At 36.4% G+C, this 27,401-nt stretch overlaps 1 protein-coding gene across 4 annotated transcripts in view; it reads right to left on the bottom strand.

Annotated features, from left to right (window-relative positions):
* The window catches only part of Bend6 (BEN domain containing 6), a 70,540-nt gene that overhangs the window by 25,142 nt on the left and 17,997 nt on the right, over positions 1–27,401 (bottom strand). For all 4 annotated transcript variants that reach the window (XM_058575210.1, XM_046432597.2, XM_046432596.2 and 1 more), the window contains exons 2-3: positions 12,763–12,982; positions 1,643–1,820 (exon numbers count right to left, since the gene is read on the bottom strand). In XM_058575210.1, the coding sequence (XP_058431193.1) occupies positions 1,643–1,820; positions 12,763–12,882 (298 nt within the window). In that variant the 5' untranslated portion in view covers positions 12,883–12,982. The remainder of the gene's footprint in view (positions 1–1,642; positions 1,821–12,762; positions 12,983–27,401) is intronic.

Raw genomic sequence — 27,401 nt, 5'->3', positions numbered from 1 at the left:
CTACAAAATTTTTTTAAATATCTTTTTTTTAGCTGTAGATGGACACAATACCTTTATTTTGTTTATTTATTTTTATGTGGTGCTGAGGATGGAACCCAGTACCTTGCATGTGCAAGGCAAGTGCTCCACCGCTGAGTCATAACCCCAGTACCCCCCCAATTTTTTAAAATTACAATAAAATGGCTTGTTAATGAAATAAACATATTTCCATTCACATGTAGCTATTTCTACTAAAATCTAAGCCTTAAATTTAACAAACATTCTTAGGAAAATCTGTAACCTAATACTTTCTTCTCTCAATCTCCAATCTCATTCATCACCATATTCTGTCATTTTTGTCTCCAAATATATCATGAAACTGTCCTCTTTTTTTCCCACACCATTGCCCTAGGGTAGGCTGCTACTAGGTTAGTCTGGATGACTATAATTGCTTTCTGGTGACTCTTCTTAACTTTCTTTCTTATACCACTTGTACCCATTCTATACACAGCAGCTGGAGGTATCTATTTTCAAAATGTTTGGAGCGTTTACTGGTTTATAACACAATGCTGCCCAGCATTGGATTAATTGTTAAATATTCAGAAGTGCATAGTGCTTACACAGGGAAACCATCTCTCTGTTTTTTTTTTTTTTGTCCTGGGGATTGAACCCAAGGGCATTTTACCTCTGAGCTACATCCCTAGCACTATTTTTTTTCCTTTTCTTTTTTTGAGACAAGTTGTATTAAGCAACACTAAACTTTGAACTTGCCATCTTCCTTCCTCACCTCCTGAGTTGCTGGGGATTAAAGGTATGGGCCACCATGCCCCATGGAAACTACACTTTTTGAAAAACAGACTCTCAGATACAACATAGGATCCTACAAAAAGCCAAGTGGTTTTTAATTTGCCTAGGCTCCTCTTTTTCCTTTATGTGTCTCCAATGAAATGAAATTATTTTCCCAAACCAAGGTTCTCAATAGAAAAACTATTATGAAATCATTAATTCCAGTGGTTTCCATAATAGATCACACCAAGCCTCATTTTCTAGGGCATTCTCTAGCAAATACATCTGAGATATGTGCATCATGAGCACCCCAATATATTTACTCTCTCTGACTAATGTTTTCTCTCTAGGGCCTAGGATGTGAGTGGCTGACATTAAATGCTCAATAAATACTTGTTGAACATTAAATGTGTTGAACATTGTTAAATGAATATAATATTTGGTATTCTGTAGGAAAAATCTAAATTTTTTGAACAATAAACTAGATGCTTCAAAAGAGTGCTGCCATATTTAAATTTCGTAATGGTGATTTTCTTAAAGTGCGATTTTTAAGCTCTCTAAGGTACCGGTTTTCTTTTTCTTTTTTTTTTTTAATTCTTGCATGAGAATTGAACCAGGGGGCACTTAACCACTGAGTCACATCCCCAGCCCTTTTTATTTTTTATTTAGAGATGGGGTCTCTAATAAGGTTGAGTTGCTTAGCGCCTCACTAAATTGCAGGAGCTGGCTTTGAACTTGTCATCCTCCTGCCTCAGCTTCCCAAGCTACTGGGATTACAGGCATAAACCACTGGGCCCGGCACTTTTTCATTTCCAATTCTTTTCACTGATTATACATTTTCCCTTTCATCTAAAATGCCAGTTTTCTCAAAGTTTACCTTGTAGCATGACCAAAGACTGTCGAAGCCGGCTGTTTTCTTTCCGGGTGTTTGTTAGTTTTTCTTTCAGGTTTTTTATCTTGGCACATAATTCCTCCTTTGATAATTCTGCTAAGGGTGCTTCATCCTCACTGGAGCTCTCCCCAGGCAGAAAGGCATTTCCCGAATATGGATCTCTCTAAAATGCAAGGCAGGCACAAGAAGAGAAGTTTCACAGCTCCTTTAACGGTTTATCCTATGTTCTGTATTCTGAAGAGGTTCATTCAAGACTACACACTCCTGTTCCCACAGGCACTTCCTGCAACCATGCAGCCCAGCAGCTTTAAACCCCACCATTCAGAGGAACTCAGGATGAGGGGAAAACAGTGCCTCCGACAGCTTGGAAATCAGGATTCTAACTTTCTGTGTCATTTTAGTGAAAAATAAAAAGTAGAATAGTCGTATAACAGACTATAACCAATAAGAGCACCAGGTCTCCTCTGAGATGTGGCCTGTTTTGAGGCAAATACTTCACAATCTGGACCTCACTTCCTTCATCTGTGAATACATAGATAAAAATCATGCAATAACATGGGAAAATCTAGCAAGATGGCAGGATATACAATAGTTACTGCTTCTACATACCAGCTACAATTAGCACTGTAGTGCTATAAGAACACTATTTATTAAGTCAGGACAGTAGTTACTGTGGGGACCAGTGAGGAAAAGTAGCAGAGAGGAGCATGAGGAGAACTCTGAGATGCAGGTGATGTTCTAATTTCTGGCATGGATATGTTCAGTTTGTGATAATTCATTAAGCTGTACATTTCTGACATGTGCAACCTTCTATATGTATATTGTACTTCCATAAAATGTTTTAAAAAATATCTCCAAGAAGGGGCTGGGTTATGGCTCAGTGGTAGAGTGCTTGCCTTGCATGTGTGAGGTCCTGGGCTTTATCCTCAGTACCACATAAATAGTACCTTTTGACAGTTTCCAATATTTCATATTTATGCTTAATTCTTGTTTTGAGAACAAGTGTCATTAATGCATAGCAAAAAAGTGAAAGATCTCTATGAAGAAAGTAAACAAGCTGTACTAAAAGATGATGTCAATGTACACAGTTATCATGTTCAGAGATAAAATATTTCATTTAAAAAGTAGTAATTATCCCTAAATTTAACTTTAAAGTTAATGCAATTTCAATAAAAATTTTAAAAACCTGGAACTTAATAAATTGATTCTGAAATTCATCTAAAAGAACAAAAGCCTAAGAATATCCAGAGAAATCCTGAAGAAATATATGAAATGAAACAGGATCTTTCTTTACAAATGCAAGGGTTTACTAAAAATATAGAGCAATTAAAACAGCATGGCATTGGTATGGAAACAGATAGCATGACCAAAAATAGAGAGGCCCAAAATAGATGCATGCACATGAAGAACTTCTTATAGGACAGAGTGGCATAGCAACTCACCCGTTGTTACGGTTTGGATAAGAGGTGTCCCGCAAAAGCTCATATGTGAGACAATGCAAGAAGATTCAGAGAAGAATGATTGGGTTACCAGAGCATTGACCCAATCAGTGGATTAATCCTTTGATGTGATTAACTGGGTGGGTAACTGAAGGTGGATAGAGTGTGGCCAGATGAGGTGCCATTAGGGGTGTGGCTTTAGGGTATATATCTTGTATCTGGTGAGTGGAGACCCCTTTCTGTTTTCTGATCATCATGTGAGCCGCTTCTCTCTGCCACACTCTTCCACCATGATGTTCAGCCTCACCTTGAGCCAGAGGAATGGAGTCTGCTGTCTATGATTGTGACCTTTGATACTGTGAGCCCCCAAACAAACTCTTTTCCCTCTACAGTTGTGCTGGTTGGGTCTTTAAATAACAGCGATGAAAAAAGCTGACTAAAACACCCAAGAAAATAGGACTTGCTCAATACACGATGCTGGAAATACTGGCTGACCTTTAAGAGAAAAAGTAAAGAAAATGCATTCCTACCTTGGTGTACACACACACACACACACACACACACACACACACACACACCACTTCAGATGGATTAAGAATTTAAACATTAAAAGTGAAAATTTAAGTTGTACAAGAAAATATACTCTTTAAGATTTCATCTCACTTCAGTCAGAATGGCAGCTATTAAGAATACAAACAACAATAAGTGCTGGTGAGAATGTGGGGGAAAAGGAACACTCATACATTGCTGGTTGGACTGCAAATTGATGCAGCCAACATGGAAAGCAGTATGGAGATTCCTTGGAAAACTACCATTTACCCAGCTATCCCACTCCTCGGTCTATACCCAAAGGACTTAAAAATAGCATACCACAGGGACACAGCCACATCAATGTTTATAGCAGCACAATTCACAATAGCTAAATTATGGAACCAACCTAGATAACTTTCAGTAGATGAATGGATTAAAAAATGTGGTATTATACACAATGGAATATTACTGAGCAATAAAGGAGAATAAAATCATGGCATTTACAGGTAAATGGATGGAGTTGGAGAATAGAATACTAAATGAAGTTAGCCAATCCCCCCCCCAAAAAAAACAAATGCTGAATGTTTTCTCTGATAGAAGGAGGCTGATTAATAGTTGGGTTGGGAAGGGCAGCCTGGGAGGATTAGATGAACTCTAGATAGGACAAAGATATGGATGGACATCATTACCCTAAGTACACGTATGAAGACACGAATGGTGTGAATATACTTGTATACAACCAGAGATATGAAAAATTGTGCTCTACATGTGTAATATGAATTGTAATGCATTCTACTGTCATATATAACAAAGTAGAATAAAAATAAATAAAAAAGAAAATATAACTTGGGGCAGGAAAGAATCTTCAATATAATCATAATCATAATAAAAGATTAATGCATTCAATTACATTAAAATTAAAAACTTTTATTCATTAGGCAACATTAAAAGGAAAAGACTGATCACAATCAATAGAAGATATTTGATTTGTTAACTGACAAAGTTGTGTGTTATGTATAAATATTTATATATATATGTAAACATGTGTGTGTATGTATGTGTATATATATATATAATATATATATAATTCCCCACAAATCAATAAGGAAAATAAAGCAGCAACTTAATAGAAAAATAAGTGATTGAGGGGGATAGTAGAGGATAGGAAAGGCAGCAGAATACAACAGACACTAGTTTGGCAATATGTAAATCAGTGGATGTGTAACCGATGTGATTCTGCAATCTGTATACGGGGTAAAAATGGGAGTTCATAACCCACTTGAATCAAAGTGTGAAATATGATATGTCAAGAACTATGTAATGTTTTGAACAACCAAAAATAAAAATTAAAAAAAAAATAAGTGATTGACATGAGTAAGCATTTTATAGACGAGATAACACATATGGCCACCGAGTATAAAAAAGATGTTCAATCTCATTAGCAATCAGGAAAAAGAAGATCAAGATCACAATCAAATATATTTTGGGCAAAAATTAAGGAGTTTGACACAACTAAGCATGGAATGTGGACATGGATCACTGGAATTGCCCATATTTGCTTATGGAAATAAATTTGGTATACTACTTTGGAAAACAATCTGACATTATCCCATAAAGTTTAACATTCGTCTGCCCTCTGATCTTGCAATTGATTCCTGGGTCTACATATGAAAGAGACTTAAGTATATGTATAATAAGAAATATGTCCAAAGCTTTCAGTAGCAACATGGTTCATAATGATGAAAATATTAAAACACAATTGCCTATTGACAGGACAATGGATAGGTGAGTAGTGCTGAAGTCACACAGTGGGATTTACCCAGAATTGAAAGGGAATAAATAATTGCCTTTATGAATTAATCTCAGTAAAATGTTGAGGGAAAAGAACATGTTCCAAATGTAAATGTATAATATAATATAATAAACTTTTTGTAAAGTTAAAGAAGAAATAAGCTAGTAGCATATGCCTGTCTTCCTATCTTCTGAGAGGCTGAGGCAAGAGGACTGCTTGAGCCCAGGAGATGAAGGCCACTGGGAAACAGTGAGATCCCATCTCAAAATAAATAAATAAATAAATAAATAAACCTAATTATATATTTTAACACATATATACATATTATTGAATAGATATTTGTGTGTAATGAGACAATATGTATGCATGATTTCAGTTTTATAAATTTTTTAAAAGTGGGCTAGATGTAAAAAAGAATGACTTTATGACTTTTTCTGGTAAATGGATGGAGCTAGAGATTATCATGCTAAGTGCAATAAGCCAATCAAAAAAACCAGAAGGCCAAATGTTCTCTCTGATATGTGGATACTAACATACAGTAAGTAGGAGTAGGGGAGAATAGAAGTTCATTGAATTAGACAAAGGGGAATGAAGGGAAGGGAGCAGGGATGGGAATAGGAAAGACAGTAGAATGAATCAGACATAACTTTCCTATGTTCATATAGGAATATACCACCTGTGAAATTCCACATCATATACGACCACAAGAATGGGGTCCTAATTAGAATAAGTTATATTCCACATATGTATAATGTATCAAAATACACTCTACTGTCATGTTATCTAAAAAGAATAAATAAAAATTAAAAAAAATTTTCAAAAAAGTGGGCTAGGGACACAACTTAGTGATAGAGCACTTGTCATCATGAATGAGGCCCAATCCCCAGCAGTGCAAAAAATAAGTCTTACAAGAAAGTAAATTATACATGAGATTGACTATGATTATATCTGGATTGATACAGGCAGGTAGGAGAGGAGTATATAAGTAGTCATAGTTATGATAAGGTAAAATTTTAGGTATTAAGATGGGCAGCAGTTTTATTGGAGTTCATTATTCTTATTCTTTTTCTTTTGTTGTTATTGTTGCATGTTCTAGGAATGGAGCCCAGAGCCTGTACATGCTAGGCAAGTGCACTATCACTGATACATCCCCAGTTCTCATTAATTTCAAAATTAAAAAATAAAATAACCTAGGACAATATTTAGAGTAAAACCTAGCATATTGCATTGCACATAATAGACATCCAATAATCTTATTGTGCTGGAAGACAATATATTTTCCTTCTTTTTAGTTCACCCCCATTCTGCATTTCTTTCCCTAATCTCCATTCTTAGCCTCGCTGTCAAGACTATGGCATGAAACCAATTTGGGGCTTATTGCACCAGAGAAAAGAGAGAGCAGATTGTTAGAAGGAAACACTCACATTTACCTTTTTATTTTAAAAATAGTTTTTAATGTCAATAATAAGACAATAATTTGAAGACACTGGAGTTGTAAAATCCAAGCTGTGTTGATACTTAACCTTTTTTTTCTCTCTACCAAGCTGGAGAATTGAAGTACTAACTGGAATTTGTAAATATCAAAACCCAGAAGCCTAAAGCTTAAAAAAAAAACCTGAGAGTAATAGAAATAAAGGTTATACCATAAAGAAAGTTCCTGCTGCAGAGAAGAAAAAGACATTATGAGGCTGGAAGAGGCTGGGAAATAAAGAATTGAAATGGCAGGGAATTATGTTCAAATGTCTGTACTCTACTGTCCCTGCCCTTTAGGGGATTTAAGAAGTTGGGGCACATCATATAAACATTCAGATAACGGGGGCAATCCCAAAGCACCAGGGATAGCTCCTTGCTTCTTTGTGCAGTCTAAGCTCCTTGAAGAGGCCCCATGTCCAGTGTAACTTCAGGGTATCATGGTGATTTTCTGGGCCCATAGATCAGAAATAGTCAATTTGGTTTTCAGAAAAATGGAGCAGAGATAGCTCCCCAGACTCCCTGGTATGAATGCAAAGCAGCTACAGAATCCAAAGGATCCTTGTGTCCTGGTCAGGAGATAGGAAAGTGCTAGGGAAACTAATGAAACAAATAGCTTAGAGTGTAGATCAGAGGCCACATGGTGCCAGAATCTTGTGGAAGGTGGTAGTGGGTACCAGGATGGCAAACTTCAGCAGCAGGTACCAATAAGATCCCCAATGGACCTGGAAGAACTAGCTCATCAGCAACATTTAATGACACCTAGGAACAACACAGGAAAGTAAGAATCTTAGTAGAAGACTGGAGACTCCTGAAAACTTGAATCATGTCTTTAGGAAAAAAAAGTAGAAAGCAGAAGAGGACAAAAATATAGGACTGATTGAAGCTTAAATCCTAAAGTGACTGAGATAATGACTAAAAGGGACTTTTAAAGACTAGAACACAAATTGTAGGGTGATGATGATGATGATGATTCAGGAATGGATAATTAAAAGCCAGATGAGATCAGTTAGAGAAAAATTCATTTGCACTTTTGTATGATTTATGATATGTATATTCAACCTTTATTTTATAAACAAATATCAGTATATGCATATATATTTTATTATTGTACAAATGCTTGCATGTGTATTGTACATATAATATATATAACAGTAGTGGATATATATGTAATAGTAATAATGTAAATTACTATTCTTTGTGGGCAAATAGCTAATGTACTCACATAAGATGTATAAATCCTAAGAGAAAAAGTGATGTATTTAATTAAATATAAATGAAAGATTTTTCAAAAATTGAAGGATACCTATTGAGACCCTAATTCTATGCATGATAATTGGAAAAAAATAGAATGTATGGTCTTGTTCTCGCCAGCAAGTATTAGAAAGAAAAGGAATCAGGTCAAAGTAAATCCATTTGTAAGTACCAATGGAAGGAAGAAGATAACTGTTAATACACAAATAGAAACTGGGAGAAGATATTTGTAAATCTCAAACCTAAATCACAGTAGGCTAATTTCTACAATAGATAAAATATTTATATTAAGAGTGGGATAAAAAACCTACCAGAATAGACCAAGAAACCCAAAAGAAAAGACAAAAACCCAACAGAAAAATGGACAGTGGTAGAAACTACTAGCTATATGTATCTTTTGTCCCATTTTTTCTCTGGTAACAGGGTTCTACCTGACTGTCTATGCTCCTGCCAACAGAATAGGAGCAGAAGCTATGTGCGCCACTTCTGGTCCATAACCCTAAGAAAATGAGCATGTCTTCCCCTGCTGATTCTCTTTCTTCTGAGAGAAAAAGAGGATCTGAAAGTGAGAGTAGTCATATTAGATGCAGAGGCTGCAAGTTGAGGAAGGTAGATAAACAAGGTAAGAGGGATTTTCATTATTGTGGAGCTGCCGTTTCAGCCCCAGACTGCTCTCACTATTGTATAATAATAAACTTCTATTTTATATATTGTTATTGGGGTCTTTGTTACAGTCTTTGTAACACATATCACAACTAATCCATAATGGGTACACAGAAGTAGGAATACCTAAAACTTGAAATATGTTTAAAATAATTAAAGTTCAAGTGCTGGGCAAAAAGGGTGAGGGTGTGGCATGCTGGAAAGCCACTGACTTTGTTAGACCTTGGTGACATTTGTGGTAAAATGGTCACCTGGAATACTTTTGAAGTCAAACCACATGCCTAGAGAGCCTGGAAAAAGAGCTGTGGTGTGTTTCAGATACTTCATGTCAGAGCTAGCTAGCTTGCAAGCACATAAAAAATGTGCAGCAGATAGTCTAAATTAACTGAGTTTGGCAATGTTAAATCTTCAAGGGTTTGGGGAAAATTTTTACTTCCATATCTAAATAGCAGGAGATAAGACTGTAACCTCAAGGCTTTCTCAGGAGCTTGTCTTTATATGTTCTCTGGCAGACAGTGGTATCCAGCCCAGTAAAAAGCTTTAAATTCAAGGTGTTACCTTCAAGATTTTTTGTTTGTTTGTTTCAGATGGCTGTGAGGTAACTGTCATAAATCGGAAAGAAAAGACGAGAAAAGATGCCTTAAAAGAAGAGCGTTTTCAGGCCTAAAATCTATGACCAAATAAGAGCTCTGGCTATAGTGAACTGCAATGAAATCAAATAGAAATATGTAGTTTGGAAAGCTATGGTTTTTGAGGAAAAAAATTGCTGACAAAACCACATAACTGGCTTATAAGAGCATGTGACTATTTTACCCCTCCAGCAACCCTGAGTTCCCCCAAATCTGCACTAGTAAATTATAACAATATTTTCACTGATTCATTTGTTAAAAATTAGAAAAATGGATATTAATGCTAAATGTTAGTAGGGAAATATAAATATAGGAACCCATTATGCATTACTGCTGGGCATGTAGACTGATGTGAACATTCTAAAAAGCAATTTTATAATATTTAGTCAAACGAACTAGAAATACATATGTAAACCATAATCATCCTCCTATGTATTTACCCCATAGAAATTTTCACAATCTCTTTTAAAAACAATTTTTTTAACTTGGTGATGGACCTTTATTTCATTTATTTACTTATATATGGTGATAAGAATCTAACCCTGTGCCTCACACATACTAGGCAAAATGCCCTACCACTGAGCTGCAACCCCAGCCCCACACTGTTTCTTAAAGGGACATGTATGAGGATTATTTTATTGATGCTAGGGAAAATTTAAGTGGTCATCATTGGAGAAAAGGATAAATAAAAAATGGTACCATGCAGCTGTTAGATGCAATGGATGAGATGTACATGTAGCAATATAGATAGATGCTAAAAATATTGCTATGAAAAGAACCTAAGTGTCCATCAATGGATGAATGGATTAAGTATGTATATATATATATATATATATATATATATATATATATATATACATATATATATTATTATTATATATGGCACATACATATATACACATGTGTATTTGTATATATAAGTGTACCATAGTTTATTTACATACATGTACCATACTTATAAGTATGTGCCATAATTTATATACATAATGCAGACATACATATATGTATATATGCATGTATATATGTATAATGCATGTATATATTTTTATAATGCATGTATATATGTATGTACACAGTATATATGTATATGTATGCAATTCAGCCTTTAAAAATAAGGAGATTGGGGGGTTGCTGGGGTTGTGGCTCAGTGGTAGAGTGCATGCCTAGCATGTGTGAGGCATTGGGTTCAATTTTCAGTACCACATATAAATAACTGAATGAAATAAAGGTCTATCAACATCTAAAAAATTTTTTTTAAATGAGATCTTGCTATTTGCCACAACATATATGAGCCCGAAGGACATTATGTTAAGTGAAATAAGCCAGACACAGAAATAAAAAATACTACATAGTATTGCTTACATCTGCAGTCTAAAACAAAACAAACAAGCAAACAAAACCAGTGACAGAGAACAAACAGTAATCCCTTCAGTGGCAGGAAGAATAGAGATTAGGAAATTAGGAGATTAGACCAGAGGATACAGATCTGAACAAGTCTAGAGATCTGATGTATAACATGAGGACTATAGGTAATAAAACTACTATATTTGAGATTCATGCTAAATGAGCAGATTTTAGCTGCTTTTGTCCTAAAAACAAACTAAAATGAATAATTCTATGAAATGATGGTAGTGTTAATTCGTTTTACTCAGTAACCTTTTTATTTTTTAGATGTATCCCATAACAACATGTTGTATACCTGAAATTTTATAAATAAAAATTATTTTTATAAAGCAATACTGATGGAAAAATCAGAAACAAATTAAGAGTTATAATATGATATCAATGTACTACTAAATGATGTATATATAAGTTTATATAGTGCATTGTAGATCACATTAAGAAAAAGATTAGAAAGAACCCCATTCATCACAGGGGACTAATAAAGATTGGTGCACACAGACGGTGGAATAGAGCTATCTATTAATGGAAAGAGCTTCAAAATATATTAAGTAATAAAGCAAAGTACAAAGCAGTATATATGGTATGTTCCTTTTTTGACCCAAAGAGAGATAAGAATATCTATTTATATTTGCTTTATTTGAACAAAGAAATGCAAGAAGGATAAACAAGAAAGCAATACACGTGGTTACTGTAGTGGGGATGGGGTTCGGGCATGAACAGAGTGAATAGGAGACAGGAATATAAGGATTTTTCATTGTCTTTAAAAATATTTTAAACCATAATAATGGAGTATTTATTTAACAAATTAAGTAAAAATATATGAATATAAAACACTGCATGTTAGGGTCTGTAAACAAGTCAAGATGGCGCCTGGCATTTTGCAGAGGGAGTGGTTTGTGAAGTAACGCCAGAGAGCCATTAAGTGTGGAGATTCCTTATTGGTTGACTGCTGTATCTAGTTTATGTTAATTAAGATAAGCTGTGTGTAATGTATATATATCCCTCCTGTCCTACAATAAATGGCTCCCACTCCTGCTGTATCAATGTACACAAGTTCTTCATCCCTCCCCCCCCCCCGCACCCCGTTAGTTTGCTGCAGCCGGACTGCAGCAACTGCATGTATTACAAAGTCATACACAAATACATGTATTATAGTGACAAATAAAAAAATACAGAATAAGCACATTGATTGACTGTCCAAACTTTACAGGAGGGGAATGGGATGATGAGGATGGGCCACGAATTGAAATCTAAAAAGAAAAGCAAATAGTGTGTCTTAAAGAAGAGGCATTCCAGCTAGGTACACTGGCGCAGGAGCCTGAGGCAGGAGAGTCACAAGTTTGAGGACAGCCTCAGCAATTTAGTGAGACTCTGTCCTAAAATAGGAGGAAGAGGAGGAGAAGGAAAAGGGGAAGGGGGAGGGAGAAAGGGAGGAGGAGAAGAGGAATAGGGAAGAGGAAGAAGGAGGAGAAGGAAAGGAAGGGGAAGAAGAAAAAAAGTTCTAGGGATATATCTCAGTGGTAGAGCATCCCTGGGTTCAATCTCTAGTATCAGGCGGGGGTGGGGGTGGGGGCGGTGGCGTTGGGATTCGGGAAGAAAGAGGTATTCCAATTTCTCCAATATATTTGTGAAAGGAAAAAATGTTTTCTGACAGTTTGCTGACTTTTAATTTCCCAGAATTTTAAGCAAAGTTTTAACAATGGCATATTTGGCCATAATTAAACAGAGGCAGGCTTATTGATTATCAAATGTTTCTAACTCTTCCTATCTAAGATTGAGAGGAGAACATGACACTACATTCCCTTGACTGAATACAGAATTTAAAGGAAGAATAAATTAGTAGAACAGAAGAAAGAACTGATAAATTAAGGAATTATGGTTGAGCTACTTAATAAAATTGAATCAAGGTAAGAGAGAACCAACCTGTCCTTTTTCCATGTCACTATTTGGATTTTCTGAGTCCATTGTCTCTGTCCTTTTCCTCTTTCCTTTTCTAAAAGCTTGGATATTGGTAATTTCATCTGTCTGCAAGATCTTCTGCATTTTCTCAATTAGTTATCAAAGGTTTTCTGAAACAGTAGGAGGAAGGAATGCCCATGTAGACGATGCTACTCTGGATGAGGCCCCAAAGTTAATGATTTTCCTTAAAAACAAAAACAAAAAAAGGAACACAATATGTTTACAACTCTGCTTCACGATGGCACTACTCTCTCAGGCAAACTATTACTAAATGCTTCCTAGAGTTCTTTCTTTCACTGACAATTAGTACACTTTTTCATTTGATTCAGAAATTCAATTTCATTATCATCACAAGGGTGTTCACGATATGATTTGCAGAAAGCTGTCACAAAATCAAATAGTGTAAACATTTTTTCATTTTTGTATTTTTTTGTCTGACAAAAAGTCTAAAAATGAGAAGTCTGAAAAATTATAAACATTATAAATTTATATAAATAGTATCACCGAGACAGCTGAAGTTATATATTTTAACAGCAGAACTCACCAGGACCAAAGACCTAAATATTCCAGGGAGAACAATAAAAATTACTTAGAAGTTTTTGTTGTTTTTAACAGAAAATCATGAAGTCTTGAGAGGGAACTAAAGAATTGTAACATTAGGGTTGAAATTATTTGAATTTTGATATGTACAAATGATGCAGTACCTTGGGTCTGAAATCCTTTGTACTTGAATGTATTGGTGTGTTTTCATGAGCTAAACATTTAAGTATAAATGATAAAAATTTACCTATAGGGCTGAGGTTGGGGCTCAGTGGTGCAGAGCTTGCCTCACATGTATGAGGCACTGTGTTCGATTCTCAGCAACACATATAAATAAATGAATTTTTTAAAAGACTTTACATTCAAAAAAAATTTAACTATGAAAGGGACTGAGCTTAGACATCTTCAAGAAATATGTGGACTGTCGCGCAAAAGATAACATTTTGCTTCTTACCAAACTATACTGAGTAGCCAGGCATAGTGGCACAAACCTGTAATCCCAGCAGCTAGGAGGTTGAGAGGCAGGAGGATCATGAGTTCAAAGCCAGCCTCAGCAACTTAGTGAGGCACTAAGCAATTCAGTGAGAACCTGTCTCTAATAGAATATAAAAAAGGCCTCGGGTGTGGCTTAGTGGTTAAGTGCCAGTACAAGAAACAACAATAACAGTAACAACAAATAAATTATACTGAGTAATTATATTAGAAAATATGCTTCTTTTAAATGAAAATCACCACACTCTATCCCAAGAGTAAAAATAATGTTTGGATGTCTTGCCAAAATTGCTGTGATTCTTTTTTGGAAACTTTTCTTAGGCTTTCAAATACATTAATAGTATGTGAGCTTACACATAGGAACTGCCAAATCTGACTCACAAACATTAGAGATCTTACCCAATATTGAGCTTTACTAATAATTTCAAAGTTATAAGCAATAAACACATACAGGTAAAGTAGGGAGAGGTCTAGTACATCCTGCTGTAGAGGTCTAGTACATCTAGTTCTTCCTTCTCATATCATGCATCAACTCTGTGGTCCAGACTACTTAGTGAGACTTCAATGAGGGTCATCTCATACAATGGGGAGTGCTGAAGTCATAGCATATATTCATTTTATATTTCAGAGTTGAATAGCTTGCATGACATTCTAGAGGGAGGGATAAATCCAAATTCCAAACTGATTCTATACTATTAATGTATTTGAAAGCCTAATTGCCACCAGCAATCCTAAACCAAGGATATACTGTTAAAAGCATTCCATAGATGCAAACTTTCTTCCCAGTAAATATAATTAGTTGACAAACTATATCTGTAAAGGACTTACATAATAAATATTGTGGGCATTGCAAGCCAAGGGACAAATATGAATATAACATATCAGTTTATACAAGAGAGGAAATAAATTTTCACAAAATTCAAAATGTAATAATTGAATAGGACTTTTTTATAAGACAAATTTACTAATGTAAAGAGCAGAGTTTTAGGGGCTGGGGATGTGGCTCAAGTAGTAGTGCGCTCACCTGGCATGCGTGAGGCACTGGGTTCGATCCTCAGCACCACACAAAAATAAATAAGTGAAATCAAGATATTGTGTTCAACTACAACTAAAAAATAAATATATAAAAAAGCGGAATTTTAAAAAATAACATTTTGCTTAATTTGGGTTCCAAATTGTTTTGCTATCATAAAAATCAATTGTAAATGCTCATCTTTTAAGGCTGACCTGTAATGAGCTTTTGCATATTTCATTTTTGAAGATGTTATCCACACTGATAGGTTCTGGAATATGTTGATATTAATCTATGAGCTTACAATTTTGTTAATTGAGATAAAATTTACATAAATAAAATTCACCCTCTTAACCATTTAAAAGTGTGTATTCAATGATTTTTTAAAAATGTATTTGCAATATTTTAAAACCATTACCAGGAGATCGTTACTTCTCGATATGAGTTTAAAATTTTAAGTGAACATATTTATCTCTTAGAAGACCATTATAAAACTCTTTTAAATTCTTCTCTTGATATATGCCTTTCAGTATCATTATCTTACAGATTAATACTTCTAATTAAAAGTTAGAGGGAAGCTCCTTAATTACTTAGTAAAATGACTTGAAATATAGAAATTTTCTTTGCATTTGCTTTGAAGTTTGAAAGACAGTGCTGGAACTATAATTCGAACTTGAAAATATATCAATTGCAAATATAAGAGAGAATAAAGCTTTCTTCTTTTAACTTTGGCAATAGGAGAAGTGTATAAGGCAGTTTGACATTTTTTTAAATATTTTTTTTTAGTTGTAGATGGACACAATACCTTTATTTATTTATATTTATGTGGTGCTGAGGATCGAACCCAAGGCCTCATACATGCTAGGCAAGTGCTGGTACCACTGAGCCACAACCCCAGCCCAGTTTGACATTTTTGAGACACAAATTGTTACTGAAATGAATTAACCTCAGTATACACTTTGCATATAAGTGTTTTGTCATGCAATTTTGATTATAATTTCTTAATAAATTCATTTAAGAAACATTATCAAGTCTATAACAAAAGTTAATTTTCAAAGTAATTTAGTGTTCCATGAGTGACCAAGGGCAGTTCTCATTCTCAAAAATTTTAGTCTTTGCCCTGAACTCAAATACATGCAATAAAGACTCTGTCACTATTAAGCCATTGAAATGATATGTAGTAGGGAAAGTGAGAGTATTTTTCTATGTCTATTCAAATTGAGGGGGAGGGACTGGGGGACTGAACCCAGGACCTCATACATGTTAAGTGCATGCTCTATCACTGAGCTACACTCCCGCACTTTCCAACTTTTGTTTATGAAAATATTCAAGGAGCTAATAATGGTTGAGTTCAGAAGCATGATGTTCACTATTAAATCTAATGGATCAAAAATACATGATATTTTCAGAAAATACCAAAGTGATCTTAAATGTTCTTTCTTTTTTGTGGTGCTAGAGATTGAATCTAGGACTTCACATGTGCTAGGTAAGTACTCTACCACTGAACTATATGCTTATCCTTTAAACTTTATATGGAAATGCAAGAGACTCAGACACTTAGAGTGGCCAAAACAATCTTGAAAAAGAATAGTCAAATTTGTAGAGACAGAAAGTAGATTAGTGGTTTCTTAGGGTTCGGGAATAGGTAGGGAGGGGTAATGCATATAAAGTTTCTTTTAGAAGGGAAAAGTGTTGAAATAATTGGATTGTAGTGATACTTGAAAATTCTATGAATATGCAAAAATTTAAAAATTATAAAGCACACTGAATTGTGTACTTTAAATGGGTGAATTGCAGGGTATGTAAATTATATTTCAATAAATATTTTTAAAAAACACATAAAATAGGTTCTAATATTTTCTTCAAAGTGTCTGCTGATGAATAAAAAATTAATAACCATATATTTTCATAAACTTTGTAAATTTGTCTTTCTGATTCATATATATTTTTACCACCGTTATATCACATCTTAGTATGTTTCACTTAAGGTTGTATTACATTAGTGTTTTCTTAATATCTTTGAAAATATTCTTGCCCATAGTTGTTTTAAAAGACTATTTACTGGGGCTAATTTTTTAGTTACTTTAAATTCAGCATTTGTTCCTCAAATAAAACACAACTGAGCAGTAACTTCTGTTGACTCATCTCTAACCAAGAAAATCTCATAGTCACCTGCCTTATTTTATAATTATTGTACTGATCCTATGTCCTCAACTCTTTGAGCAACCATTTTTGTTTAAAGACTAATAGTCTTAAGTCAGTTTATTTTTTTTCCTGGATAAAAGCATGATTTAATTAACTTACTATCAGTGAATGGCTTTCCTTGCTTTACAAATAAATGAGCTACTAAGAAATTTATTTTGGTTGCAGAATCACTTCCATTTTTTATTTTGTGAAGAAATTTTGTTGTGATATAATTTGAGATATTCCTTTAAAGTTTCCCAAATTTTGTGGCTGCTGTTTTCTTAGAAATAATGTAATGAGTATTTAGTCTGGTAAATTTGACATGTTTTGTTGCACAGTTATAGTATCATTGTATAATAAAAACAGTGCTTTGCCATCAAATTTGATAACAAAATAATCCACACTCCACTCTGCTTTAAAAGCACTAAGTCCAGATTTATCTTTTTTTTTTCCCTTTCTTGTTTTGACATGATTGGCATGCACTGGTTATGAAAGAATAAAATGTCATGGTATGACAATATGCATATCACTCAAAATGTTGTCAAATTATTGTAAGTGCATCATTGCAATTTGTGGTACATTGAGAAGCACAATAAAGCAATGAGATTGCCCCATATGATTTCTGTCACAATTACTTAACTATTTTCTCAGAGCATAAAAGCAGCCACTGGCAATACATAAACATAGAGTGAGGCTGTGTACCAATTCAAGTTTGTTTATGGATACTGAAACTTCACTTTTATATAATATCCATATATCATAAAATGTTATTTTGCTATTCATTTAAAAATTTTAAAACTGTAAAAGACATTCTTACCTTATAGGCTGTACAAAAAAAGGTGGCTGGCAGATAAGCCATAATTTACTAAACTCTGATTTAGAGGTCCAGTTATCATTTTTAAAAGGAGTTTATATAATATCATTTGGCTTCTTTTATTTCATTTTAATTTCTTTTTCCAGGGAGCAGGCCAGCTGCTTTAACTCCTTCCTCTCCAGTACCTTACATTACTGCACATTATCACTAACAAATTAAAAACAGTGCTTCAGAAACAACCATGTATAGCCTATAAAACTCTAACCAAAATTATTATTTGATAAAACTGGATTTTATCAGATATAACTGTAGAGACTGTTAACCTATTTAGTGATAATGACAGATGCTAGAATCCTGGTTCACTTGGATTTTTAACAACTCAGGGTTATGCGGAGATTCATTTTCTCCACAATTGAAAAGACAAGATTATTTGCCTCTAGGCAGGTTCTCTCAACATATGTATCACTCCCTCCTTTTGTTGTTATGTTTTTTCCAACTAATCACGACACTTTCAGTAAACCCAAGGTAGTGAAGTAGAGCCCTTATGACTGCAATTTATTTTTTACTTATTCATAAAATAGATCAATACTCCACTTGAAATTTCACTTATACTATAAAACTACTTGGTAACTCCCTGTCTTTTCTATGATTTCTCCTCTTCTCAACTGTACAAGCTTGTCTGTTAAAAAGAAATAAAATCTTGCTATGCACTGAATTGTGTCCCCTACCCATTTGTATGTTGAGACTTATCCCCCAATGTGACTCTGATTGAGGATAGGGACTGTAGGAGGTAATTAAGTTTAAATAACATTGTAAGTATAGGGCCCTAGTGCAATAGGCTTAGTAGCCTTATAAGAAGAGGAAAAGAGAGAGATCACTCCTCTTTCTTTGCCATAAAGGATGCAATGAGGAAGGAAACTGTCTGATGAGCCTTAATCTTGCACTTCCCAATTTACAGAACTGTGAGAAATAAACTTCTGGTATTAAAGTTACATAGTCTATGGTATTTGTTATGACAACCAGAACTTTACTGATACATTTCTACTGCAAAATGGAATGTCAGTTTTCTGCTGAGGATTTCAGAGTTTACGGTCCTATAGAAGGTGATAATTGAGAAGTCTATTTCTCTTCTTTTTATTTTGAAAGCAACAATGTTCATTATAAAATTGAAAAATCACACATAGTACATGAAATAAAGTATAAAAACCTTTTTTAGGGCTGAGTTCCGGCTCCCGGAACCGTCCCGGAACCGCCCTGGCTCAGGGCTGCGGAGCCTGCGGAGGCTGCTTCTTGGACCCTGCTACTATCAGAGCAAACACCAAGCACTAAGCAGCCGAATTCCGGCTCCTGGAACTGAGCCCGCGGGGACTGCTTCTTGGAGCTTACACTTATAGGAGCTTACACGGAGCACGGAGCGGCCGAGTTCCGGCTCCCGGAACTTCCCTGGACCGGGGCTAGGAGCCCGCGGAAACTGCGTCTCTGTCCAGGTCCTGCTGAGGGCCGGTCAGGACTCACCCGTTGCTTGGGTTGCCCGGCAAGGGGAACGAAATGCTGCCATTCGCATAGGATACCAACATGGCAGAGATCTGATGTCAGCAGAAAGCGGTGGAGGAGAGATCTTCATCAATACCAGCGGTGACATAAGCAGTTGGTCTCCTGGTAAGGGGGGTGAGGCTCAGTCACCCGAGTCTCCTCAATTTGTCCTCGAGCCAGAGGGAAGGAGCCGGGCCGCCGCCAGCCCCCGGAGCAGGCCCAGCGGCTCGCCAGCGTGGTGACCGCGTGACCCCAATTGGAGAGGGGGCGGAGCGGAGCCGCCACCCACACCCGCCAGGTGGGCAGACCCACGACCCAGTAGTACATGGGCGTGGTAGGAGGGGCAGGGCAGAGCCGCCCTTCGTGCTTGCAAGGTAAACAGACCTGTGACAGCCTGGCGGGTCAGGCCCAGTGGCCTGCCAGTGTGGTACACACGTCACCCCAACTCGAGTAGGGGCAGAGCAGATCCTTCTCCCACGCCCGGATCAGGCCCTGCCGGTGTGGTGGTCACGTGACCCCAATTGGAGTGGGGGCGGAGCGGAACCGCCACCCGTGCCCGCAGGGTGAGCAGACCAGTGATCAACCTGCAGATCAGGCCCAGGGGTCCGCAGGCGTGGTAGGAGGGGCAGGGCAGATCCGCCGCCCGCGCCTTCAAGGTAGGCAGACCTACAACAGACCAGCGGATCAGGCCCAGGAGCCTGCCGGCGTGGTACAAACACCACCCTAATTGGAGTAGTGACAGAGCAGAGTCGCCTCCCTTGCCAGGAACAGGCCCAGCGTCCTGCAGGCGGGGTAGTCACGACACCCCAATTGGAGTAGGGACAGAGCAGAGCCTCCACCCGTGCCCGAAAGGTGGGCAGATCTGCGACCGACCAGCGGGACAGGCCCAGTGGCCTGCTGGTACGACAGACACGTCACCCCATTTGGAGTAGGGGCAGAGTAGAGCTGCCACCCGCGCCTGCAGGGTAGGCAAACCTGCAACCGACCGGCGGATCAGGCCCGGTGGCCTGCCGGCGTGGTACACTCGTCACCCCAATTGGAGTAGGGGCAGAACAGAGCCGCCACCAGCTCCCAGAACAGGCCCAGTGACCTGCTGGCGTGGTAGCCACGACACCCCAATTGGAATAAGGAGAGAGCAGAGCCACCGCCCGCACCTGCAGGAAAGATACGCAAGCAGTATGAAAAGACAAGGAAAGAAAGGACCACAAGCAATGCAGGTCAACGCAACTTTAGAAGAGGTAACAGCTGCAGCAGATGGAATGTCAGATAAAGAATTCAGGATATACATGCTTCAGATGATCTGGAGTATCAAGGAAGACATTAAACAGCAAAATCAGACAATGAAAGATCACTTCAACAACGAATTACGCAAACAAATCCAGGAAGCAAAGGATCAACTATACAGGGAGATAGAGGTTATAAAAAACAAGCAATCAGAAATCCTAGAAATGCAGGAAGCAATAAACCAACTTAAAAACTCAATGGAGAATACTACCAGCAGAGTAGAACACTTAGAAGATAGAACATCAGACAATGAAGACAAAGTATTTCAACTGGAAAAGAACATAGACAGCTCAGCAAGACTGTTAAGAAACCATGAGCAGAACATCCAAGAAATATGGGATAACATTAAGAGACCAAACTTAAGAGTCATTGGGATACAGGAAGGTACAGAGCTCCAAACCAAAGGAATGAGCAGTCTATTCAATGAAATAATACAAGAAAACTTCCCAGACTTGAAGAATGAGACAGAATCCCAAATCCTAGAAGCCTACAGGACGCCGAATGTGCAAAATCATAAGAGATCCACACCTAGACACATTATAATGAAGATGCCCAACATACAGAATAAGGAGAGAATTTTAAAAGCTACAAGAGAAAGGAAGCAGATTACATTTAGGGGTAAGCCAATCAGGATAACAGACTCTGAAAGCTAGAAGATCCTGGAATAACATATTTCAAACACTGAAAGAAAATGGGTTCCAACCAAGAATTGTGTATCCAGCGAAATTAAGCTTCAGGATGGAGAATGAAATTAAAACCTTCCACGATAAACAAAAGTTTAAAGAATTCGCAGCTAGAAAACCATCTCTTCAAAACATCCTCGCCAAAGCATTACAGGAAGAGGAAATGGAAAATAACAATGAAAACCAACAGTGGGAGGTAGGACAGTAAAGGGGGGGGGAAATAATCAAAGAGGAAAACAAACAATGTTTAGTAACAGAAATAAACAAATATGGCTGGAAGAACAACCCATATCTCAATAATAACCCTAAATGTTAATGGCTTAAACTCACCAATTAAGAGACACAGGCTAGTAGAATGGATCACAAAACAAGACCCAACAATATGCTGCCTACAGGAGACGCATTTGATAGGAAAAGACATACATAGGCTGAAGGTGAAAGGTTGGGAAAAATCATATCACTCATATGGACTTCGGAAACAAGCAGGCGTGTCCATACTCATATCAAATAAAATAGATTTCAAGCCAAAGTTAATCAAAAGAGATAAAGAGGGACACTACATACTGCTTAAGGGAACCATACACCAACAAGACATAACAATCATAAATATTTATGCCCCAAACAATGGTGCAGCTATGTTCGTCAAACAAACTCTTCTCAAGTTCAAGAGTCTAATAGACCACCACACCATAATCATGGGAGACTTCAACACACCTCTCTCACCACTGGACAGATCTTCCAAACAAAAGTTGAATAAGGAAACTATAGAACTCAATAACACTATTAATAACCTAGACCTAATTGACATATATAGAGTATACCACCCAACATCAAGCAGTTACACTTTTTTCTCAGCAGCACATGGATCCTTCTCAAAAATAGATCATATATTATGTCACAGGGCAACTCTTAGACAATATAAAGGAGTAGAGATAATACCATGCATCTTATCTGATCATAATGGAATGAAACTGAAAATCAACAATAAAAGAAGGAAGGAAAAAGCATACATCAATTGGAGAATGAACAATAGGTTACTGAATGATCAATGGGTTATAGAAGACATCAAGGAGGAAATTAAAAAATTCTTAGAGATAAATGAAAACACAGACACAACATATCGGAATCTATGGGACACATTGAAAGCAGTTCTAAGAGGAAAATTCATTGCTTGGAGTTCATTCCTTAAAAAAAGAATAAACCAACAAATAAATGATCTCATACTTCATCTCAAAATCCTTGAAAAAGAAGAGCAAAACAACAGCAAAAGAAGTAGAAGGCAAGAAATAATGAAAATCAGAGCTGAAATTAATGAAATCGAAACAAAAGAAACAATTGAAAAAATTGACAAAACTAAAAGTTGGTTCTTTGAAAAAATAAACAAAATCGACAGACCCTTAGCCATGCTAGCGAAGAGAAGAAGAGAGAGAACTCAAATTACTAGCATACGGGATGAAAAAGGCAATATCACAACAGACACTTCAGAAATACAGAAGATAATCAAAAACTATTTTGAATCCTTATACTCCAATAAATTAGAAGATAGTGAAGGCATAGATAAATTTCTTAAGTCATATGATCTGCCCAGATTGAGTCAGGAGGATATAGAAAACCTAAACAGACCAATATCAATTGAGGAAATAGAAGAAACCATAAAAAGACTACCAACTAAGAAAAGCCCAGGTCCGGATGGGTATACAGCAGAATTTTACAAAACCTTTAAAGAAGAACTAATACCAATACTTTTCAAGCTACTTCAGGAAATAGAAAAGGAGGGAGAACTTCCAAATTCATTCTATGAGGCCAACATCACCCTGATACCTAAACCAGACAAAGACACTTCAAAGAAAGAAAACTACAGACCAATATCTCTAATGAACCTAGATGCAAAAATCCTCAATAAAATTCTGGCGAATCGGATACAAAAACATATCAAAAAAATTGTACACCATGATCAAGTAGGATTCATCCCTGGGATGCAAGGCTGGTTCAATATACGGAAATCAATAAATGTTATTCACCACATCAATAGACTTAAAAATAAGAACCATATGATCATCTCGATAGATGCGGAAAAAGCATTCGACAAAGTACAGCATCCCTTTATGTTCAAAACTCTAGAAAAACTAGGGATAACAGGAACATACCTCAATATTGTAAAAGCAATCTATGCTAAGCCTCAGGCTAGCATCATTCTGAATGGAGAAAAACTGAAGGCATTCCCTCTAAAATCTGGAACAAGACAGGGATGCCCTCTCTCTCCACTTCTCTTCAACATAGTTCTCGAAACACTGGCCAGAGCAATTAGACAGACGAAAGAAATTAAAGGCATAAAAATAGGAAAAGAAGAAATTAAATTATCACTATTTGCAGATGATATGATTCTATATCTAGCAGACCCAAAAGGCTCTACAAAGAAACTATTAGAGCTAATAAATGAATTCAGCAAAGTGGCAGGATTTAAAATCAACACGCATAAATCAAAGGCATTCCTGTATATCAGCGACAAATCCTCTGAAATGGAAATGAGGACAACCACTCCATTCAAAATATCTTCAAAAAAAATAAAATACTTGGGAATCAACCTAACAAAAGAGGTGAAAGACTTATACAATGAAAACTACAGAACCCTAAAGAGAGAAATAGAAGAAGATCTTAGAAGATGGAAAAATATACCCTGTTCATGGATAGGCAGAACTAACATCATCAAAATGGCGATATTACCAAAAGTTCTCTATAGGTTTAATGCAATGCCAATCAAAATCCCAATGGCATTTCTTGTAGAAATAGAGAAAGCAATCATGAAATTCATATGGAAAAATAAAAGACCCAGAATAGCAAAAACAATGCTAAGCAGGAAGTGTGAATCAGGCGGTATAGCGATACCAGACTTCAAACTATACTACAGAGCAATAGTAACAAAAACAGCATGGTACTGGTACCAAAACAGGCGGGTGGACCAATGGTACAGAATAGAGGACACAGAAACCAATCCACAAAACTACAACTATCTTATATTTGATAAAGGGGCTAAAAGCATGCAATGGAGGAAGGATAGCATCTTCAACAAATGGTGCTGGGAAAACTGGAAATCCATATGCAACAAAATGAAACTGAATCCCTTTCTCTCGCCATGCACAAAAGTGAATTCAAAATGGATCAAGGAGCTTGATATCAAATCAGAGACGTGCCGTCTGATAGAAGAAAAAGTTGGCTACGATCTACATACTGTGGGGTCGGGCTCCAAATTCCTCAATAGGACACCCATAGCACAAAAGTTAATAACTAGAATCAACAAATGGGACTTACTCAAACTAAAAAGTTTTTTCTCAGCAAAAGAAACAATAAGAGAGGTAAATAGGGAGCCTACATCCTGGGAACAAATCTTTACTCCTCACACTTCAGATAGAGCCCTAATATCCAGAGTATACAAAGAACTCAAAAAATTAGACAATAAGAGAACAAACAACCCAATCAACAAATGGGCCAAGGACCTGAACAGACACTTCTCAGAGGAGGACATACAGTCAATCAACAAGTACATGAAAAAATGCTCACCATCTCTAGCTGTCAGAGAAATGCAAATCAAAACCACCCTAAGGTACCATCTCACTCCAGTAAGATTGGCAGCCATTAGGAAGTCAAACAACAACAAGTGCTGGCGAGGATGTGGGGAAAAGGGTACACTTGTACATTGCTGGTGGGACTGCAGATTGGTGCAGCCAATTTGGAAAGCAGTATGGAGATTTCTTGGAAAGCTGGGAATGGAGCCACCATTTGACCCAGCTATTCCCCTTCTTGGTCTATTCCCTAAAGACCTAAAAAGAGCATGCTACAGGGACACTGCTACATCGATGTTCATAGCAGCACAGTTCACAATAGCAAGACTGTGGAACCAACCTAGATGCCCTTCAATAGACGAATGGATAAAAAAAATGTGGCATTTATACACAATGGAGTATTACTCTGCATTAAAAAATGACAAAATCATAGAATTTACAGGGAAATGGATGGCATTAGAGCAGATTATGCTAAGTGAAGCTAGCCAATCCCTAAAAAACAAATGCCAAATGTCTTCTTTGATATAAGGAAAGTAACTAAGAACAGAGTAGGGAAGAAGAACAGGAGAAGAAGATTAACATTTAACAGGGATGAGAGGTGGGAGGGAAAGGGAGAGAGAAGGGAAATTGCACGGTAATGGAAGGAGACCCTCAGGGTTATACAGTGGAGGGGGTAGAGAGAGAGGAGGGGAGGGGAGGGGAGAGGTGGGGAGGGGGGAGGGTGGATGATGGGAAAGGCAGCGGAGCACAACAGACACTAGTATGGCAATTTGTAAATCAATGGATGTGTAACTGATGTGAATCTGCAATCTGTGTATGGGGTGAAGGTGGGAGTTCATAACCCACTTGAATCAAAGTGTGGAATATGATATGTCAAGAAATTTGTAATGTTTTGAACAACCCACAATAAAAAATTTAAAAAAAAAAAACCTTTTTTATAATTCTTCATATTACATAGATAGGTCTTCAATACTCACGATTTGTTACATTAAAATTTTATTCTTGTTAAATATTCCTTTTGGCTTGCAAATCATTAAAACCAAATTAATTATAAAACTCTCAAAACAAAACAAGGCAAATATTTATGCTATTGGATTTGATGATGATTTCTTGGCTATCACACCAAAAACATAGATAACAAAAAATATAGAAAAATTGAACTTCATAAAAAATGTTTAGATTTTGTGCATCAAATCATTATAAAAGGAGTAAAGAGGCAATCTGAATAATATGAGGAAATATTTCAAATTATGCATCTGATAAGGGATTAATAACCAGAATGTATAGAACTACTAAAATGTAACAAAAACCCAAACAACTAGACTCAAAAATGGGATTTGAATAGGCATTTATGCATAAAAGATATACAAATGGCCAATATTACATGAAAAGATGCTCATTATCTTTAATCATTAGAAAAATGCAAATGAAAATCACAATGAGATACTACCTTACATCCATTAGGATAGCTACTGATAAAAAGCCAAAATCAAAAGTGTTGGTGAGATATGGAGAAATGGGAACCACTGTGCACTGTTGGAAATGTAAAATGATATGGCTGCTATGGAAAATTAAAAAGCGAGGTCTTGAAGAAATACTTGTGAACCCATGTTCACAGTACCATTATTCACAATGGCTAAAAGGTAGAAGCAACCCAGTGTCCATCAACAGACGAATGAATAAGCAAAAGGTGGTGTATATATATATATATAATTCAGCCTTAAAAAGAAAAAACCTGACGTATGCTACAACACATATGAACCTTGATGACATTACACTAAATTGAATAAGCCCGTCCAAAAATACAAATAAGATATAATTTCACTTATGTGAGGTACCTAGAACAGTTAAACTCATACAGAAAGAAAGTAGAAAGGTACTGCTAGAAGCTGGAGAAAAGGGGAAAATGAGCTATTGGTCAATGGGTACAGAATTTAGGTTATTATTATTTTTTAATATCTTTCTTTTTTTTACATGGTGCTGAGGATCAAACCCAGTGCCTCACGCATGCCAGGCGAGCGTGCTACCACTTAAGCCACATCCCGAGCCCCCAGAATTTAAGTTTTGCAAGTTGAAAAGCATACTGGTGACCGATGGTGGTGATGGTTGCACAATGATATGAATGTAACTGTACATTTACATATAGTTGAGATGGTAAATTTTGTTACATACATTTTATCACAACAAAAAAATTGGGGAAAAGTTAGTTTACAAAAAACAACATTTGTATTATTCCTAGTTGTGTCAAATTTTTCTCCTGGTTAAAAAGCAATTCTTTAAGTTTATTTATAAGCATAATATTTACTCAAAACCAGTCATAAATGTATACATCAGACCTCTTTTAGAATTCAGGTCAATATTCTGTTATAACATCCAAAAACAGGTGATTCAATATTTATATTACCTGCCAATTAGCAAAGTCAAAAGAAATGTTATGACTATGGTTGTGTCTTAAATATTGTCGTTTCCTAGTAAAAAAAAAATTATCATATTGCTTTCTG

This window comes from Marmota monax, unplaced genomic scaffold, assembly GCF_021218885.2.
Source record: "Marmota monax isolate L192 unplaced genomic scaffold, Marmota_monax_Labrador192_F-V1.1 WCK01_AAM20220418_F8-fsc00116, whole genome shotgun sequence".
NCBI lineage: Eukaryota > Metazoa > Chordata > Mammalia > Rodentia > Sciuridae > Marmota > Marmota monax.
The sequence above is the reverse complement of the archived record's forward strand: the minus strand, read 5'-3'. Positions and strand labels throughout refer to the sequence as shown.